At 40.2% G+C, this 20236-nt stretch overlaps 2 protein-coding genes across 14 annotated transcripts in view; both read right to left on the minus strand.

Annotated features, from left to right (window-relative positions):
• The window catches only part of LOC134218429 (collagen alpha-1(XVIII) chain), an 865092-nt gene that overhangs the window by 538508 nt on the left and 306348 nt on the right, over positions 1 to 20236 (minus strand). For all 13 annotated transcript variants that reach the window (XM_062697407.1, XM_062697401.1, XM_062697402.1 and 10 more), the window contains exon 4: positions 7634 to 7737. In XM_062697407.1, the coding sequence (XP_062553391.1) occupies positions 7634 to 7737 (104 nt within the window). The remainder of the gene's footprint in view (positions 1 to 7633; positions 7738 to 20236) is intronic.
• On the minus strand, positions 3941 to 5195 carry LOC134214204 (uncharacterized). Its single transcript, XM_062693616.1, has 2 exons — positions 5078 to 5195; positions 3941 to 4585 (listed from the first exon to the last, which is right to left on the minus strand). Exon 2 carries the CDS (start codon positions 4469 to 4471, stop codon positions 3947 to 3949), a length of 525 nt encoding a protein of 174 aa, XP_062549600.1. The 5' UTR covers positions 4472 to 4585; positions 5078 to 5195; the 3' UTR covers positions 3941 to 3946.

The raw sequence follows: 20236 nt of genomic DNA on the forward strand, positions 1-20236 counted from the left end.
TACAGATTATTAAATTATCAAACAATATCCGTAAAACTTCTATAATTGTGCGAATTAAACTAACATTACGTCCTTTGCGATATAATCCTAGAAGATATAGCGTTAACGATTATCATTGTAAAAGAGATCATGTGCTACTGTGCGTGCATGTATTTTGTACAACCTCAATTATGTTTGAATAATTATTTGCGTGCTCAAACTTTCCATATCAACAAACATTGTACGAATAATCGAGTGACTGTCACAAAGTTATCATGGCTGATAGCAGGAAGCGTAAATTCGAAATTGATTTATTTAACGTAGATGCCGAAAAGAAAATCGCGTGGTGTAAGATTTGCGGAAATGTTGTGAAGTACTTGCGAAATTATAGTTTTATCAGACCTTACCTACGTTATGCAGCATAAGGAAATTGCCAGAAAAAATGGATTGCTAGGACAGATGGAGTCTGAAGGTGGCGAAGTGAATGTTGCCGAAATCAACCGGAAAAAATCGGGGTTAAGTTGAACAGACAAATCTATGCCAAGGCTTTGGTTGAAATAGTGACCATCGTTGGTGTGCCTCTAAGAATCCTCAGTTCTGCACCGCTTCGGAGGATTCTTGATTCTATTGAGAAAGGATTGAACGAGAAAATTTGAGAAGGAACCCAGCGAATAGACTCTCGGTCGGTCCTACCAATCATCGGAACTGCGTCTGAGAAAATTAAAAAGAAAATTTTGGAAGAAGCGAACGGAAGACTAATCTGTCTGAAGTTAGATTCTGCTGAATATTCAATTCATTGACAGAAATTTGATCAAAATCCGAACATTGGCTATGATTGAATTGAAGCAGCGGCACACCGCGGAGCATCTCTAAAAAGTTGTGCTCAAAACATTGGCATCCTACCAGATCGATGTTTCACAAATATACAGTTGTACAACAGATAATGGCTCAAATATGCTTGCATCCAATAAGCGACTTATTAAGCAACAGGAGTTGGACATTTTAAATTGCATGGATGACGACAACGCGGATGAGTAGGAAGAGTAAGTAACATGATTCAATAATAATTAACTTATATTAAAGAACAAGCTCAACTATAAAATCAACGAGACGACTGATGATTCTGATGATGACAGTGATGGAGATGCGGATGCAGTTAATCCGATCCCCCCCAAAGACGAAGAAGGCTGTTACAATTCGGATGCTAATCGAGAAATGATGCTTCTTGAGAAAATAACTCCAATAATTTCCGGTGTTCGATGTGCAGCTCATACTGTACAACTTTCAGTATCAGATACCATAAAAGGGGCCAAGTTAAAAATACATCTGAGCAACATGCAAGCGTCGAAAAGTTGCGAAAAACACCTTACAAGCATGTGTTTAAGCTTAACAAAATGGAGGCACCCAAATTAAGCTGTGATATGCGATGGAATTCATGGTACGACAGCGCAGCGTCAATCAAAGCCAGCAAGGAGTTCATCTGTTCAATTACGAAAAACGATAAAGAAGTTGCACGAACAGTCAGGAGGCTTCCCGTTGGTCATCCATGCAAGGTGAGCGGGTTACATTTGTACAAAGAGAAACATTATAAATGCAGGTTAGTCATTCAAGGCGCCAAGAGAAGACAATGGGAAGATTTCTTCGACTGTATAAACCCGCCACTGAGCTATGGGTACTAAAGTAAATGCGCTCAGTTGCGAGCGCAGATCCTCCCCCATGCATATCGATGCACATAATCGTACCATTTCCGATCCCCCCGAGGTGGTTAACGCACTCGGGAATACTTCACAACATTAGTATCGGTAAGCGAGTTCCATTGACGCAGAGGACTATCGTCACCAGGATGGGAGAACAAAGGGAAAGTTTGGAAAAGAGCCCTTGAAGAGGGCATACAACGCATAAGCGTACAAGAGCTTATAGCTCCTTACCACAACGGGTTATGAGCAACAAAATATTCTGTAGGTTCAGCTTTCTGAAATCAATTTCACTAAGTAAGTGTTTACCAAATATTCGGAAGCGCAATTGCGCATAAACTGGACAGTTACATATCAGATGATAAGAAGTTCCATAATCGGATCCACAACCATCACAGACAAATGATTCAACACGTTCAATATTTGCCATGTAATAGTTCAGTCGGCAGTGACCTGTCAAGGCCTTGACTAAGACACTGCAATTCTGTTTAGACAGATTAGCTAAATAGCTTGCTACTACCGGAGATGGCTCCCGGATGTACAATTTTGTTTGATGACATGAATCCAAACTACTCCAATGCCATTTGTGCTGACAGCCCAAGTGTTGATCAAAAGCTTCACCCAACACTTGGAATAGCTGGCTCAGGACCAATAACGTCATGTGATGCTCCATTACGAGCTAACTCAGTTGCCAATTCGTTTCCAGGTACCCATATAAGGTGTAAAGTATTTACTGAATTCAGTTCCTCAATTTGAGTTCCACATGCGATTACTAACTTCGACCTTGAGTTGGCCTAGGCGAGAGCTTTAATAGCTGCTTGGCTATCTGAACAGAAGTATATTGCTTTTCCCATAATGCGTTGCTGCAGTGCAGATTGCACTCCACGCATGATGGCAAATATTTCCGCTTGAAAGACAGTGCAGTGTGTACCCAGTGAGTGTGACTGTTCCACCTTCTCTACCTTCGAGTAGAGAGCCGTTGGTGTAACACACAATGCTCTCCGATATACTTCTCTCCAAATAGCAAGATGTCCACTCATCCCGCGAGGAGAATTATGTTGAAAATGTCCTATAAAGAAAACTACTAATGTGTGCGAGATCATTTGGAGCAAGGAAAATATTGTCCCAATTAACCATAAGCGGTAACAACGAAGTGTGGGTAGAACTGCGGTTTACAGAATTCTCTTCCATAAAACCGAGTACCCATATTCGGTAAGTAGAAGAAAATGCTTCTTGTTTGAGATGCATGTGTAGTGGGGCCACGTCGAAGTGAACTTCGAGAGCAGCCGTGGGAGTCGAAGAGAATGCACCAGTCATTGCCATTAGGCACATCCTTTGAAGATGGCCTAATTTAGACTGAATTGTCATCACTTCCCCCTTTTTCCGCCGTACAAGACTTCCATAAACCAAAATTGGTCGTACAACTGTTATGTAAATCCATTTGATATATTTGGGTTTAAGACCCCAAGTTTTACCAAAAGTTCATCGGCATTGGTCTAAGGCCATACACGCCTTTTTGATTCTGAACTCAATATTATGAGTCCAGGAAAGCTTTGAATCCAAAATTAGACCCACATACTTTACTTGATCAGTTTCATTGATTTCAGAACCAAAAAGATGTAATGGACGAACACCATTACTGTTACGTTTTTCCGTGAAAAGAACAATAGATGTTATATTCGGATTGACCGAAAGGCCATATTGGCGACACCAACTTTCAACTACCTGATGAGCATTTTGCATCAGGTCGAATAAGGTAGTAATGCACAAACCCACTATCAATGTTAGATAGTCGTCGGCAAATCCATAGGTAGGAAAACCGCCATTATTGAGTAACCACAATAGCGTATCTGCAACGAGATTCCACAAAAGTGGAGATAATACTCCCTGTTGCGATGGGGTTTTCCTGGGTTTAATGAAACCGTTTTTGACAGCAGTCTTCCATTACAAACAGCTTCAAAACTGGAATTTATTATCAATTAATAGTAATTAAACTTAATTCACAAATATGAAAAAATATACAATCTAGTTTCAATCCAATTCACTAGCTATAGGCTCCATCGCAACTCTAAATCACACTAATCAAATCTCATCGCCTCAGTATGTAAGCATACACATATGAGAATTCAACAGTGTTGCCAGTTTCACAGAATTTATAAAACTCCTCTCAACACTCCCACCCGTGAAACTAGTAACAAAACTGATCTATTTTGCATTATTCCACCTGGATCAAAACTATTATTTCCACAAAACGATTGCACGCAAAATCGTTCCTAGCTCCCTGTGTGAACTAATTCTTTCCCGCCTCTATCCTCTGCGATGGTATTGAAACCGATGTATTCAATCAAGTTTGTTCGGTGATCAGGATGGTGCACGACTGTCGCTGCTTCATAGCTGGTGCTTTGCAGCGCTTGATCTATCGGTTCAATTTCAATGCTTTTGTCTTTCGATACGTACGTTTGCGTTTGATGGGTAGCAGTTTGGTGGGAAACTGCGCCACCTAAGCAAACTGCTCCATCGTTTCCAGCGTGTGATTTTGTTTTGTCGCTGCACATTTGTTCTTCTTCGTCCACGGATTTTTCATACATGCTTTGCCCGCAGTAATTCAATATTATTGCTTTCTTACGTGCGTTAAATTTCAAATCAATTTCTTCTACAGCTCTCTCGTAGTCTTCGTCCAATTTCTTCAGCTTACGCTCATAATCCAGCTGGATTCTCTTCTCGATTTCGTTCTGTTGAGCCCGCCATACCTTGTCTTGCTCCTCGAGCAGTTCAAGCTTTCTTCTCAGTTCATCCATGGCGACTCCTATCCATTCGAGTGATAGATTTTTTGAAGAATGTTGCGATGGGGTTTTCCTGGGTTTAATGAAACCGTTTTTGACAGCAGTCTTTCATTACAAACAGCTTCAAAACTGGAATTCAAGGATGTTATCGATCATTTAGTAATCTGCGTTCGATCATTTAGTAGTTTGTCAATAACTCATTCCAGAGGCTAAATTTCAAAATGTGTTGTATGGTGGACTTTTAGTGCGAAGGTTTTTCTACAACTCTCCTTAACAGGTCGATGTTCGAATTTCACTGCTAAAGGAGTTACGGTGCTAGTTGCTATACTTATACTAAATGATAACAAAATATGGAATCATTTAGTCTAAGTTACTGCTACTAGCCCTATAGCTCCGTTATTAGTGAAATTTAAACAACGAACTGTTAGACAGAGTTGTAGATAAACCTTTGCACTAGAACTCCACCATACAACACATTTTGAAATTTAGCCTCTGGAATGAGTTATTGAAAAACTACTAAATGATCGAAGGCAGATTACTAAATGATCGATAACATCCTTGCTGGAATTTATTATCAATTAATAGTAATTAAACTTAATTCACAAATATGAAAAAATGTACAATCTAGTTTCAATCCAATTCACTAGCTATAGGCTCCATCGCAACTCTAAATCACACTAATCAAATCTCATCGTCTCAGTATGTAAGCATACACATATGAGAATTCAACAGTGTTGCCAGTTTCACAGAATTTATAAAACTCCTCTCAACACTCCCCCTTGAGAGCATCCGCAGACACTTGATTTCCTAATCGCAGCTTGACGTAATGTCGAGTAGAGATGTCGGTTTTAAAGCATCTGGTGAATTCATTTGGTAATTATATTAGGTAGCCCATGACAACGTGCGGCTTCCAATATTGCATCGAAAGACACGTTGTCGAAAGAACCTTCAATATCTAAGAAAGCACCCAAGCACGACTGCCTTTGAGCGAATGCTTTCTCGATATCATAGACAACCTTGTGTAGAAGAATCACGGTGGACTTTCCAAATTGTTGATTAACACGAACAGACATGTTCGCCGAACAGTCATCACGCATGTGATAATACGTTTTAAGCATTCCAGAAGAAATGAGGTCAGACTGATGGGTCTAAAACTCTTTGCTTCTTCATACGAAGCACGTCCTCCTTTTGGGATAAACGTTACAGTGACATCCCGCCAGGATATGGGAATATACCCAGTAACAAAACTGCATACTAAAAGCTTTTTCAAAACATGTTTGATATGCTCAAAACCTCTTTGATGTAGAACGGGATAAATCCCATCCTTCCCTGGAGATTTGTAGGGAGCAAAACTGTTAAGTGCCCATTGAATCGATTCAGTAGTTAAGATTCTACGTGCTTGAGTCCAAGACCCATAGCTACATGAAAAGACATCAGGAACATCAGAAGATGTTATATCGACACATCCAGGGAAGTGCGTACCAAATAAGTGCTCTAACGATTCTTTATCAGAATAAGTGTAGTCGCCATTTGGCTTGCGAATTTCGCCAACTTGGAAATCCTTGGATCTAGCAAGAATTTTATTCAATCGACTGGCTTCAAATTACTATATTTCGATGTTCCGCCATATAAACTTCCAATAAGTATAACGCCATCCAAACGTATACCGATTTAGCTGGAAACTTGCCCATATTATCAGGGCATCAAATAGAACGGAATAAAAAGCCAGCTAATCAAAAAAACGGAAAAGCATTTTTTGACCCACCTTAGTGTACATTGCTTCTAACCTCCGAATTGTTTGGGCGATTAGAATATGTAGCTGATCACTGTTTTTATTGTCTTTTTTCTCTGCATTGCAAACCTCACAGTATGTTTTAGTTAGAAAGACGAAAGTCCTACGTCAATATAAAAGGTTGGAATGAAGTAACTTCAACTATTGATTCGCTTTTTTAAGCCAATGGACTATCGCATACCCTTACCCTAATCCACTACCTCACTTCATTCTTTCCAGTTGCGCTTTGATTACTCTCGACAAACATCGGGAGTATGGCAGACGAGGACTACAGAACGACGACGATGACGCTGAACAAATGCACATCCGGCGAACAAGAGGATTGTTGGAAGCACACCCATCTCGCAAAAGTGACTCTTGTTCGATTATCTCACCATTCTCATGCAGCCAAACGCATCCACTGCCAATCCGTCTGCCCCCTCTGATGGCATTCATTGCGATTTGTGTATTTGATGAGCTTCCTTCGACATCATCGCAGCAGTTCTGGTTCCGTTCCGCAATCGTATAGCCGTCGTCGACTGCTGCTGCAGCTTTCTGGCTTTCATGATAATGGGCCTCTTCACACTGCCAGCGTATTTGCACACATCACCGCTCGGAGAATATTTCAAGGTGTGATGGGGAAATTGACACATTGCCTTCCTTGTTCTGGTAGACATGTGGTTGTCAAATCATGTAGGGAGGGGCTTTCGGGGTTCTCGGGTTTACTTGATTTGCAAAGCGTCGTGGGTTTTCTTTGGCAAGTGTTACGTTCCGGTGTGTTTTTGAGCTAATTTGTACACAAAATGTAGGTCTGGCATGAGCGATTCGATATTTGCTAAATAGTTACAAATGGCGTCTTTAAGGTCACTCCTGACGGAATCCAAGATTAAAAGTGCTCGCGTTTTCGAGGGCACACCACTCGATTCAGAGGCGGCGCACAACTGTCATTTTTGTTGATTTAGCATTGCTGCGTCGCAGCATGCGTGAAATAATAAAAATGACAGTTGTGCGTTGCTTCCGTATCGAGTGGTGTGCCCCCGAAAACGCGAGCACTTTTAATCTTGGATTCCGCCAGGAGTGACCTTAATAAACCACTATAGGTTCTTGTATTACTTGTGTGGCTTGTTTAATTTTGCTTTTTCGGTTATTAATTTAATTTGCTTGCTCAACGAGTATTTGTTGTATTTCTAATGAGATAGCTTATCAATTTCGATATATAGTAAGTTTCTTGTCAATTTTTTGGGTTTAACTGTTGTCTGTCTTATCACTCATATCGATAGAGTTTGATAAGGTTCGATGGAAAGTTTTTTGGTAATTCGAACTTCGAATTATTCTTAAAATTAACATGTGTCTAACCGATGAAAAATGTGGATTTATGGAGTATTGGATGGGTTATGCGTTCTTACCTCTGATCCCCTGACCACCAAATAAAGCCAGCTCCGATGCCGCTACGGACGATGATCTTACATGGGTCAACAGAAACCACAGGAAAGGTAGCCTTTGAAACCACCTGTTTGGGAAGAAAAGAATATAATAACAAATTGAAAGAATTGTTCAGTTTAAATATCACAATGCATATAAAAAAACTTCAAATTGAATGAAACAAAATAAATTTATTGAAAACAAGTTATAGGTAAGGTGTTACTTTTATTGATGCATGTTGCTTTCTGACAGACTAACAAATTTTAATCTAATTGGCAATTTGGTATTATGGCAATTAACAATAAACTCTTTCTTACTCGATTTTCAGATGGTCATCGAGAATAAATAGAATATGAAGTAAGAGAGATGACATTGTTTAAATTATCCGTAAAAATCCGTACAGGTTACCCTGCTGTTGTAACATCGACGTATTCATCATTTTCGTCTCCATAAGACGAGTTGTTAGTACCATCCCATTTAATTCCACCATTTGATTGTAGCTTTGCAGATACGTATTTCAACCTCAACAGTAAAGCCGTCATTGTATCTTAACTCGGGGTTTTGTTTTTATCAAGATTTTATACCGTTTTTGAAAAGTTTCAAGGGAGTTTACTGATACTTGCAAATACAACGAATAAGGGGCAGTTAAGTGTAATAAAAAATAAAAAAGGAAAAGCTCACAAGAATCCCATCGTTATCAGTAATTTTCTATACAGTCATGATGGAGACATTTCGTGACTATTCCCTACATGTTGAGAAAATCTATGTCGACATGGAGGGGGCTTGCTATTCACACTATTATTTCAGCTTATCGTGATAGCCGACCTTTTCAGTAAAGAAATGTGTACGTAAATGTTTACGTTGTAAAATCTGTTGTGTCACCACTTTGGTCTAACGACTTAATTGGTTCGTTTTATTACAATTCAGGCTTGACAGTTATCCTCATAAATAATAAGAATTACTACTTAGCGCTGTGTAATTTGTACCTTGCCTCAGTTCCTGCCGTACAAACCAGTCTAGTCAGCAATATCCTCAATCACAGCCAGGGACAAATTTACATTTCAATTCACTTTATTTCTCAAGCCACAGAGCTCCCAGCCGCAGCAGCGCCGCAATGGTTCACTTGTACGATTCATTCATAAATATTCCAATCGCCATTCCGGTACGATACCAATTGCTTTCTAGTACCGACCAACAGACACATTAGTCACGAACATTTCAATTTATATTTCGGGAACCCAGCTGTGTTCCTTTGCCCTGATATTGAGGGGGGAGGCCGGGAAAACGTACTGCATAGTAAAAACTGTCGGAAATAATAAAATTTTCCATCCCGCCTATGTCAAGGCCATTTGGTTTCGGTCGGTACTGTTTCGTTTATTGGAACGGGAATTTATGTTCGGTACAACAGGCCGTGCAGTGTGGAATTTAAAACGGAGTGAGTGCCGAAAAATGTTCGAACTGGAGGCGCTCGCTCCGACGGTTCTTTGGGCCTTATCTTAATGAACAGACGCATACATGGAAATGTGTGGTCGATTTCTAGCGGGTAATAAATTTTGATCAACCTATTTGGAATAAGCGAACTGAAAAGAATCGCATAAATGGGCAGTGTTTTATGGGTGTATGATTTGTAGAGAGATGAAGTAAGTTCTTAAAAAAGAATGATTTATCACTTTTCGTTTAAATTTTAGCATGAACAGGGCCATTCTCAATGTTGCCAGTGTCGATAAATGGCCACCGATTTGGCAAGCTGCTAACATAAACAGAGAAGCAAATTCAAGCAGAAATGTACTTTTTCTAAAATCGTCTATAAATAATTGAGCAGTTTCCACATTGAACTAACTACTAACTAATTAATAAGTGGCGGCAAGGTTTTCCACAGATCCGCCAACTTCTTACCACATCAATGAATTAATTCCCTGTGGGACTCGAACAGAACTCTTGGCGATTTTACATGAATGATTTGTGAAGATTCAAGTGAATTTTCCGTATTTTTTTTATAGGATCTTTATATGATTTTATATAGGATTATAGATTCATCACTACTTCCCGTTAAAGTTCAATCAATGCTCCCGCGAAATAAAACGAGTTTCCTTAATAAAAAGAGGAAACTTTTTTTGGAGATTTGAAAAAAAATCTCGAAGATATTCGTACGAGTCTCCTGTGCAAACGAATCTCTTATGTAAACAAGAATAAATTTTCAAAACTAATTTGAGCAGTTTTCCCATGAAAATACAAACGTATTTCTTGTAGATGTTTAACCGAATTTCCCTTAGAAGCAATGAAATAATTTCCTGTGGGACTCGAACAGCGCGGTTTTCCCGTCACATTTTTTTGACTATCATTTAATTGGTGGGCTCATTTGCCGTTAAGCGTTCTTCTTCTTCTTCTTCTTCTTCTTCTTCTTCTTCTTCTTATTGGCATTACATCCCCACACTGGGACAAAGCCGCCTCGCAGCCTAGTGTTCATTAGGCACTTCCACAGTTATTAACCGCGAGGTTTCTAGGTCAGGTTATCATTTTTGCATTCGTATATCACGACGAACAAATATTTTTTTGGGAGACAATAACAAGAGAAAGACATACGAAAGGGAAAGACATACGAAAGGGAAAAAGACATTAAAATCGACAACAAGTGGAAGACATTCGTGATGAGGTACGATAGACAAGAGGGTGGGCGGACTATGAATACAATTTTACATAAGCAATTTTCAAAAGTTGGCGGACAAAGGACATGTAATCGAGATCAAGACTCGCCAAAATTTCCTCAATAGGCTTTGATTGTTTTCCTCGGACCCGAAGATGTTCTCTTAGCGCAGATTTGACGCCACGATGCTCTTCGCCGCAAACACAGAGATTGCCTTCCGAGAGCCCCACTCTGAAAAGATGTGCATTTAGAGTATAGTGTTTGCACATTACTCGACACATGGTTCGTATGAAGTCTCGTCCCATGTTAAACTTTTTGAATTATGGATGCTTCGATACCTTCGGGAGAATTGAATCCAGCCATCTACCCAACTCCCCTTTTGTCCATTTCTGATGCCAGCTGATCAAGGTTTCCTGGCGAACCAATGAGAAAAATTCCTTGTCAAAAGACGAGTTTGTACAATTCCATTTAATTCCACTACTTCATTGTACCTTTGACAGATACGTATTTCGACCTCAACAGTAAGGTCGTATTCAATGTCTCGTTCTTGACTCGACTCAAGTCGGTTGTTACAATTATGCATAACTGTGATATTTAACAGAAATATTATTTTGTTATTTTTTGATGACTTCGGGCTAATCAACCTCAACAAATGATTGAAAATGAATTTTACTTGTGTAGTGAATTCACAACCCAATTTGGGTTGGTGAACACGATACAAATTGAATATTTTAAATCCTGAAAATTTTATATACCGATTTCCCAGTTAACACAAAATGGTATAAGATGCTAAAGTGGAAGCTATATACGTACATATTGTATGGGGAAGTACCTATATGGCCTCCACTGTAGCATCTTATGTGACATCATATACGATCTGGTGTTGACTGGGATGAAGAGTTTGTTCAGCATCAACAGTGTTGCGCATTCGGGTTCGGCGGTCAAGTTGCCGGTATATTTGTTTGTCCAGGGGTCAGATTTCGTATTTTTGTTCATAGTGTCTTTAGTTTAATTCAACAAATAGCGCACTCATCTTTCAATCTATTTTAGAAATTTAAATATTAGGTAGCGTTTTGACTCAAATTCCGAACATGACTCATAGGCCATCATTTTCCGTCGAGCTACCGGTCGTGTCCCGGCGTTCCTTCAATCGAAGGTTCAGGCCATTACCCGGCAGCCTTCCTTCACTCGGAAGGAATCGCTGCCCAGCCCAGTTGGTGCCCAAACATTGGTCCAATCGAACCGGATCAGAGGATCCAGTGCCAGCGCTCCGAGAGCTGCACCCGCAGCAGTTTGTAGTCAATCAGCCGATTGAGACAATCCGTTACCACTGCTATCGCCGACAGCAGTCAGCAATCCCGTCGTAGCGAGACGGCTGCTGTCATTTCGAGAGCTGTAGCTGAGTGGTCGTCAATCAGTCGATTGAGACCATTTCCGTTCCCGCTGCTATCGTCGCCGATAGCAGTCTGCAATTCCTGTTCCGGTAACTCGACCCTGAGTTAATTAAAATAGCTTTTTTGCGGCTTCACTGGTGGAGAGAGCTCGTTGTGAACAAGCAAAAGTAGACAGTAGAAAGTGCGAAAAAAATCAACCGAAAACGATGTTTTCAACCCGGAAGTGAGTCGCGCGCGTTTGTGTTTAAAATGGACGGCGTTACAGTGCTGTTCACCCAACGCGATCGAGTCGAGGCGACATTAGATTCTGCAGCGACTGTATGTAACCTCAATCTGATGACAGATTAGTAGTACTTTTTGTTGGACTTAGGGGCAGTTCAGTAGTACTTTCCACTGACTCCGACGAGGACTCCGACAAGGGTCGAGTTCGTGATTTGTTGGCAGCCCCTGAGTCCAACAAGAAGTACTACTAATCGGTCACCAGATTGAGGTTAGAAGTTTTCGCTACCACACACGCAACATGGTGGCATACAGATCAATCTCGATGCCAGCCCCTCCCGTTGACGGAACAATCTTTTCCACAGTAAAGTGTATTGGAACAACCCGCTCCGTGTCAAATTGTGTCGAAGCATCCCGTGTCAAATCCAGAAGAAGTGAAAAAATCAGTTCCGGAGCCAGACGTCATGGCCATGTACGTATTTGTCGGTAGAGAAAACAACCGAGCTTCTACTACACCCAAGTTCCAACCCCATCAGATCCGTGAAGCCGTCAAGCATAAAGAGTCTCATTGTGATGAGATTTCTTGTGAGTGGACCAACCGAGGTGAATGCTCAAGTCGAGAACAACTATTGCGATTCATTTGAGCCGAGGGATGCACCGGAATCCAAAAAACAGTCCAGTCAGTGATGATGAGATATCATCCATTGTCGACGAGGAGAACCAAACCAATACGTGCAAGCAATATGAGGCGAGCTACCCGGGTAGAGACTACTGTTGCTACGAGAAACCAACTGAAGTAGACGGTCAGAGCAAGGACCCGCCAAGTGAACCATCTGAAGTCTGTAGCAACGATGATTCTATCGTTGCCAAGGAAGAGGAGCAAAGTTGCGAAGTCATCCTATCCTTTCCTTCCGAAGACAGGTGCCTGTCATGCGACTGTTCCAGTGATCCAAAACCGATCGTGGACGATAACAAAGAAGATCCTGTGTCGACCGAAGCCTTTTTGGTTCCGCATTCCTATGAGATGCCAACCAGAGCCAGTCTAGTGGAGAATTCGATGTCAAGTAGGGCCAGGGAATGTGCAACTATTGCCGGTGCTTGCTGAAAACATTCCGATATCTCTGATCTCGTCTACTGGAATCCAGCCATCTCTGATGTCAGTCTCAACCCATCCAACAGTAAATCAGTTCCCACCCCACATCGAGTTTTGTAAAGTGTTATAGCGGTTCTCGAGAGCGATCGTTTTGAATTCTATTTCGAAGCAGACAACAACCCAGAAGTCAACCGGAATCTCTTCGGTAATGAAGGTACTGAGGATGTCAGCTGAAACCCGTCAAGCATTATATCTTTCTAAAGTGAAATCAACCAGAACCTAACCAGTACGAAAGCCGCGGCCAAGTGTAATCAAGTTTCGTCAGGTACTCAACCTGTTCCCGAGAGCTCCCCAGCTACGGGGGTCAATCGGAATCCATTCGAAGTGCAAGAAGTCACCCAAGGCCTATTTCACGATCGAGATGTTTTCAGCCAGTATGTATCCGAAGCCGATTCCGTTAGCAACCGTAATTATTGTGGTACTCGAGAAACAACCAGTGCCAAGAGCGGACTATCCGTTGTGTGATCTATCTCCGAAGTTGAACGAAATCCACACATTGAAGAAGTCGTCCCCAAACCCCACCAGATGCTGTGTAGTAATGGATCCAATGAGCAAGCATTTCCCGAACACCGTCATTGCTGCTTTTCCACGCGTGCACGCGTGCGTGCCATCTAGATCGAGATGTCACGGAGAGCACAGAACGCTCGCAGCATCATCATCGGAGGAGTTGATGAAAGGAAATTTTATTCCCACCGACGGTGTGGGTTATGTGGTCGTAGTCTTCAGCATCAGCAACATTAAAGTTAAATTATCTCGCAACATTCGGACAATTATCGGCTGCCTGTTTCGCTATGATGGCGGCGATTGGCAATTATCACTGAAAGCAGTTATTAGGCAACCATTTTTTTTTTACAAACCCACATTTTTCAGTGGTTATTGTTAGTGGTTCAAAAGACGAATTGTTGGAAATCAATAGGTTCTTTTCAGGACCACCATTCTATACAAGGGAAGGTTGATGCGAGGCTAATTTTGTTCAAAGTGCAAATCAATCGTTTGGTGACAGAAGAAAATTGCCCTCCGTGGCAGATTCACGAGCGTGCGTCCGATGTAGACGCTGCAAATATTTATTCGCATGGATATTCGTTAGTGGCAGCAAAGTGAAATTTGTTCTCAAGGTTCTCGTGTCATGTAAAATTAAGAATATTATTAGTGCTGTCTAATGATTCAGCTCAAATTTACTTGAAGTATAGCTCGGACTTACTCACTTGACAAGCTACTTTCTGTTAGGTTCTCGATGTACGCTTACCAAGCACAAGAAAAATAATTTGGTATTTTTTACATTTCTCGTATATACGGTATACGTAAAGGCTATAGGATCACTCCAAAACCATACATTTGATAGAACCAATCGACTCAGCTCGACGAATTGAGGTGATGTCTGTATGTGTATGTATGTGTGTGTGCATGTGTATGTACAAAAATGTGAGACACATTTTTTAATACTTGCCATTATCCAATATGCTGGCAACAAGTTGCAATCGACGCGGATTACGGTCTAGTGGTTTCTCATTGAAAATTGGTTCGATCGGCCATTGCGTTCCAGAGTTATTCAAAAAACATTGTTTCGATTTCAAAATCGAAAAAAAAATCTACGGTAACAGCTGCAATGCACTCAAATGACCGCAAATAGACATAAATTAAAGGAAAACGTAAAATCGCTCCCCTAAAGTGCAAATTTGACCTCTCTAATATGTTTTTTCTCATTTTTATATTGCGCGAGAAAGGCATCCCCAACCCTAGGTGGATTAATTTGCGTTTTTGTTTCTTGAGATCAAAGCAAGAAAAAACTAAAGGACCCCGCAGAATAGATGCGTTTGCTATAAATTGTTAAAACGTATCCATTGTGCGGGGCTCTTAATTTTTCTTCCTTTGCGTCTTCTGTTTTGATAATTTTGATTCATTTGACTACAGTCCAATGAACAGCTCGAGGTAGCTCGAAGTTATTTCCATCTCTCTCATGTCCATTTGTTGACAAAAAAGAACGAGCAGGACGGGAACAACTTCGAGCTACCTTGAGCTGCTCATTGGACAGCACCAAAATGTCAGAATTCCGAGCTACCTTGAGTTGCTCGGACTACAGCTTCTAATCGGTTTCAAGCGACTCGAAGTAGATTGGAGCCGGCTGAATGGACGCCAACACAACCAACTTCAAGTTGGTTGAAGTAGCTGAATGGACGCCAAAAATGAAAGCAATCTACCGAGCTCTCATTAGATAGTCCTGAATTAAAAGATCAATGATTTTACCATTTACATCACGGAGACAAAAAATCATGATGTGTTACCAAATTTTACATTCAATGATGAATTGTGTCTAGATATGTTCAATACATTCAACTGGCTAACATTTTATTCTCTTTGGCCTTTCTCGTACAAAAAAGTTACACTGAAAGGCTATCATTAAACTTTACAAACGAACGATTTGTCGGAGGCTTGTTCTTGGCTAATTACGAGAAAAGTTACTACATATATGCGAAATTTAATTTAGTTTTTTACAATTCGAAGCGACCGGCCGGCACTTTCCTTTATTTGTTCAACAGCTACACAAATTAATGGTTATTATGATAATTGGCAATTGAGTACGGTTGAATTAGCATAACTCACTGAAGCAACCCGAGGATGAATTACAATCACAGATGCTCTGCATCATTTCCACTTGAGTGGAATTGCAAAATTTCAGATGTGTGATGGATATGCAATGTGCAGAACTTATAAACACCGACTAAGATATTTTGAAAAAGGCAAAGAAATTTCTTATTTATAATTTAAAAGATTGTAAGAAAGAAACCGACACTTTATTTCTATGCTCTTTTATTTCCTAAATTTGAGCCTTTTTAGTTTAGTGCAGTTTCACTTATAGATCCTTGTGCGTTCAATTACAAGTACAATTTATCTCTCAAGAGACAATCTCCCCCTTTGACTACCGCTGATAATGGTAGACAAGAAGCTGCAATAAAAATGGCATTGCATCGTGTTTTACTTTCGTTCATCCTAAAGATGCCGACACGGCTTAAAATTTTCGATCAACATATGTGTCTCTATTTCTGCAGCAGGACATTGCACTCGCGCCGAAGGTTTCCCGTCTCCATTAGACTCAAATATTTACATCACTCGACATTTCCAATCTTGCTGGTTGAGTATCAGTCACAAAATCCTAAGCTGATGGCAAATATTTGTGCATCACCTGGAATCACATCACATAGTACCACGTCTCGGTATTTTGCCAGGTCTTTTGCAAATTTTTTGATTGCCCACCCCAGGTAGTGGAGGAAAGCAATTATTACCTGGTCCATTCTTTGCCGAGCAATTAAGAGCAGTTAAACAAAATTTGCATCCATTGCTAAGTCTTCTTTCTTTCAGACCTCCCCTTGCAGCGTAATAGCTTTTACCAATCCGTTTCTAATTGGTATTCATTGACACGGTTCTCTTGTACCGAGCAGTGGCTTTCAATTTCGACGGAGCCAATTTAGAATATTGAGCTTTGTTAATTTGATCAATTCAGTGTTCCAAAAGCACTTTTATTATATGCTAATTCATGTTTCTAATGCTTCACAAAAGTTTTGACTCGTTCCACTCTTGATGCAAATTTATTATACTCTTCTTTGAGTAACGTTAGACCTCAGATGTACCGTAAAAATGCTGATATGATATATTTTTTTGTATTTTTTCAAACTTTCCTAGACTAGACTTTCCTGGGAATTAAGATGTAGAATTACATGCAACGTTTCTCATTAATGGCTCTTCGATTTATATATTTTCGATTTGCAGCCCGAAACTAAACTTGAATCATTTGTTTGAGAAACTGAATAAATCCATTTTACACAATTTCGAGAAAACAACAAAAAACTGTTTTTGAACAAATTGGCACCAAATCTTTCGATTTCTTCGATACAGATCAATAGTGTTTGGCAAAACTCAACAGCCTGGGCACTTCCAGTGCAAAAACTGTAAACAGTACTCCATAAATGCCCTTCAAAGTGCGTGGACATATGTAGTTTCTCAAATAAACGAATTTTTTTCATACATTCCGTATTTTTGCCAGAATACGTATTTTTGGACGAGGATTCAGAATATATAAAAATCATATTTTGGTCAAACAAACGGTTCACTTGTGGCACATAGTCACCAAAGGATCCCTTCCATCAATATGCTTTACATGTTTGATATTATAGTTTGTGGCCATCGCAAAGCAGTCTCGGTTATCTGCGATTATCTGGAATGTAGTACACGGTCGAACTTGTTTCAGGTCTTCAAGGATTTCGTGCAGCCACCGTCATTCGGAGGAGCTGATTCAAAAGTATAAGATTGCTAATGTCGTTCCTGATCGCGTAACTACAAGTGTCAAACCGATATTGGTGATGAAACCAAACATTCACTACAACAAGATGCATAAATTTCGGCCAATTGAAGCTTGTTGAAGCATAATTTAGCAAAATAATTTAAATGACTACAGCGCCACTAGCGTTCTAGTACTTATGCCTCTACTTTCGGAGACAGCGGCATACTCTGCCTTACATGATGGCAGTGCCAAGATTTTTTTATGTACATGTTATCCGACTTGTCAATATCCCCAACTCAGCCATCTTGGATTTTTGTATGGAATTTATGCTCGTTTGTTTACGTTTTGCACTGAAAATGTATGTTTCCCCCCCGCGCTGGTTATTTCCATCTACTGACGAAGTCGGATAACCTGTACATAAACAAATCTTGGGCAGTGCAACGGTTTGTTGTCAAAGACCTTGGAAACTAGTTGCTAATGAATTTCCTATCTTCAGCATCCGATGCACAGTCAGTGTCTGTATACCTGACCAGTGCCTTAGCGTCGCCGTCATAGTCGTTTCGCCAGGATTGCTACCTGATCGGATATAGTTCCAATGGTAACAACGTGTCAACTCCACAATTGATGCCTCACGATGTGATACGAATCGCCGACGGCGAATTTTTGAGCCAGCATACCACCATAGCGTCAACGTCAAATTGAATTTGCATCGAAGCAATCGCTTTCGACAGCCAAAAATTTTGCTGCAGCCAGTTCCAGCCCTGAGCCCGAGCATCGGTGCCACAGTGGTTAAAATCCCGAAAAACGTGATCGTCAGCTTTTTCGGTATGAAATCGTGTTTTAAATGGCATAGTATGTTCAGCAAGTATGTTGCATACATCAAGGGGTATCATTTGAGAAAATTTTATTTTTGATTAATTTACCTGAAAGTGAGATAGATTTTTTTTTAAATGGCCTCTCTGGGAAGTTAGAAATAAGGTACAGAAAAACTTTGTCAAAGACACCACGGGCCTATCTATTGAAACTAACAAAATATGACTCAATTTTAGATAATAGGTCATCTAACCCTATAAAAACCCAGATTAATCCACCTAGCGGTGATGGAGCCTTTCTCGTGTGTTATAAAAATAGTATTATTATATTTTCGATCTCATAGTCCGATCTGGCCAATTTTCAATAGGAAACAATGGGACTAAACTCTGCGTTGAATGCGACTTGTTGTGAGCAAATCGGTTGAGGATAAGTGCCTAAAAATGGGTGGGAATTTTTCTTGTAGAAAAATGTATTTTGGCCATAACTCCGAATCCCATAGTCCGATTCGGCCAATTTTCAATACGAACCAATGGGACAGAATTCCGCGTCGAATGCAGCTTGCGAGCAAATCGGTTGAGGATAAGTGCCTAAAAAATGAGCTAGACTTTGTAATGTGCGTTTATATGAAAAAAAAATAAATATTTTGGCTACTCGTACAGCGTTTTTGGTGGATCAAACAGCGATACTTTTGCATTTCGTTAAGGACAGGCAATTGTTTTCTAAGCGTAGACCATTTTTGCAGCAACTCTTCCTTGTTCCAGTCCATACCAAGTCGCCATATATCTTGCATCACCAACTTGGCTGGTGTTAGAATTGGTCCCAAGAACCCCAGATGGTAAAATAAGCGACCTATATCCGATAAGATCATTCGCTTAGTCGACGCGACAATATATGTTAACCTGGGTTGGGACTTGCAAAGAGGAAAAAATATAACTTCATCTGCTGCCAGTCAACTGCTGTCACGAATTGTCAGATGCAGCCAGCAGCTTTTTGTGTGAAAGTATTGGTATCCCAAATAAAATATTCCGCGTGATTTTTGTTTTAGAAAGACTTTTTTACTTTAACGAGTATTCCGTAACTAATTCGCGAATTGGATACATGCTTTTATTGTGCTCAGAAGAGTCTACCCGGGGCTTAGGGGAAACGATCAAGGAAACAGAGTTTCAACGATGATCAACATTGATGAAAAGAAGAACAAGTCTAGACCAACATTTGAAAAGGGTGTAACAGCAAAAATATATTCCTTCTGATTCTTTGTCTACATATATAGCAATATATGTAGACGACGAATCAGAAGGAATAAAATTTGACTGTTTCGCTCTTTTCAAATGTTGGTATAGAAGTGTCAAAACACGGAAAAAGAAGCAGCGTCTTTGCAGGTCTCGTCTCAGATGTTAACCAATCGGCTCGACAAAGAATGTAAAATAATCCTTCAGCGGATTCAAAATAAGGCTCTGTGTTCTTATTGTATTATTGATACCAGTATCAACGACACTAACAAATTTCTCTTGCAGATTTTCTGGTATCGCCTGCAGTACTGCGGAATCATTCGAGCAATACTTGTGGAGACCAAATCCTCCCAACGCTAACAACGAGGACAATTCATGATAAAACTTCACTACTTCTTCTGTTGACTGTCCTCCAGTTAGGAAATCATCCATGTAACTGTCGTACCGTATTACTTGTGCAGTCAATAGGGGAGGAGAAGAGCACCAGCTGCCATCGAGAGAAAAAGTAGAATCATTGAAATTTCACACGGTGTGGTATAGGAAATGAAGTATATTTTTGTTATAAAACAAAAATTAAGGACGTTTCTCAAAAAATCTTGGTTTACGGGGTTAGAATTTTAAAAGCACACAAAATAGACATGATATCTCGATTTTTATATTTTTTCGAATAAGCAGTTAATGCTTAAGATTGTTGAATTTCTAACCCCACAAACTAAAAATTGTTTGACAAAAAAATTTCTATAACGTTCTAGAGACATTTTAATTCTCATTTTCTATATCATGCCATGTCAAATTTCCATGGTTCTACTTTTTCTCTAAACTTTTCCAGGTGGCAGCACTGATGAAGGAACCTCCCCCA

This window comes from Armigeres subalbatus, chromosome 2 (assembly GCF_024139115.2).
Source record: "Armigeres subalbatus isolate Guangzhou_Male chromosome 2, GZ_Asu_2, whole genome shotgun sequence".
NCBI lineage: Eukaryota > Metazoa > Arthropoda > Insecta > Diptera > Culicidae > Armigeres > Armigeres subalbatus.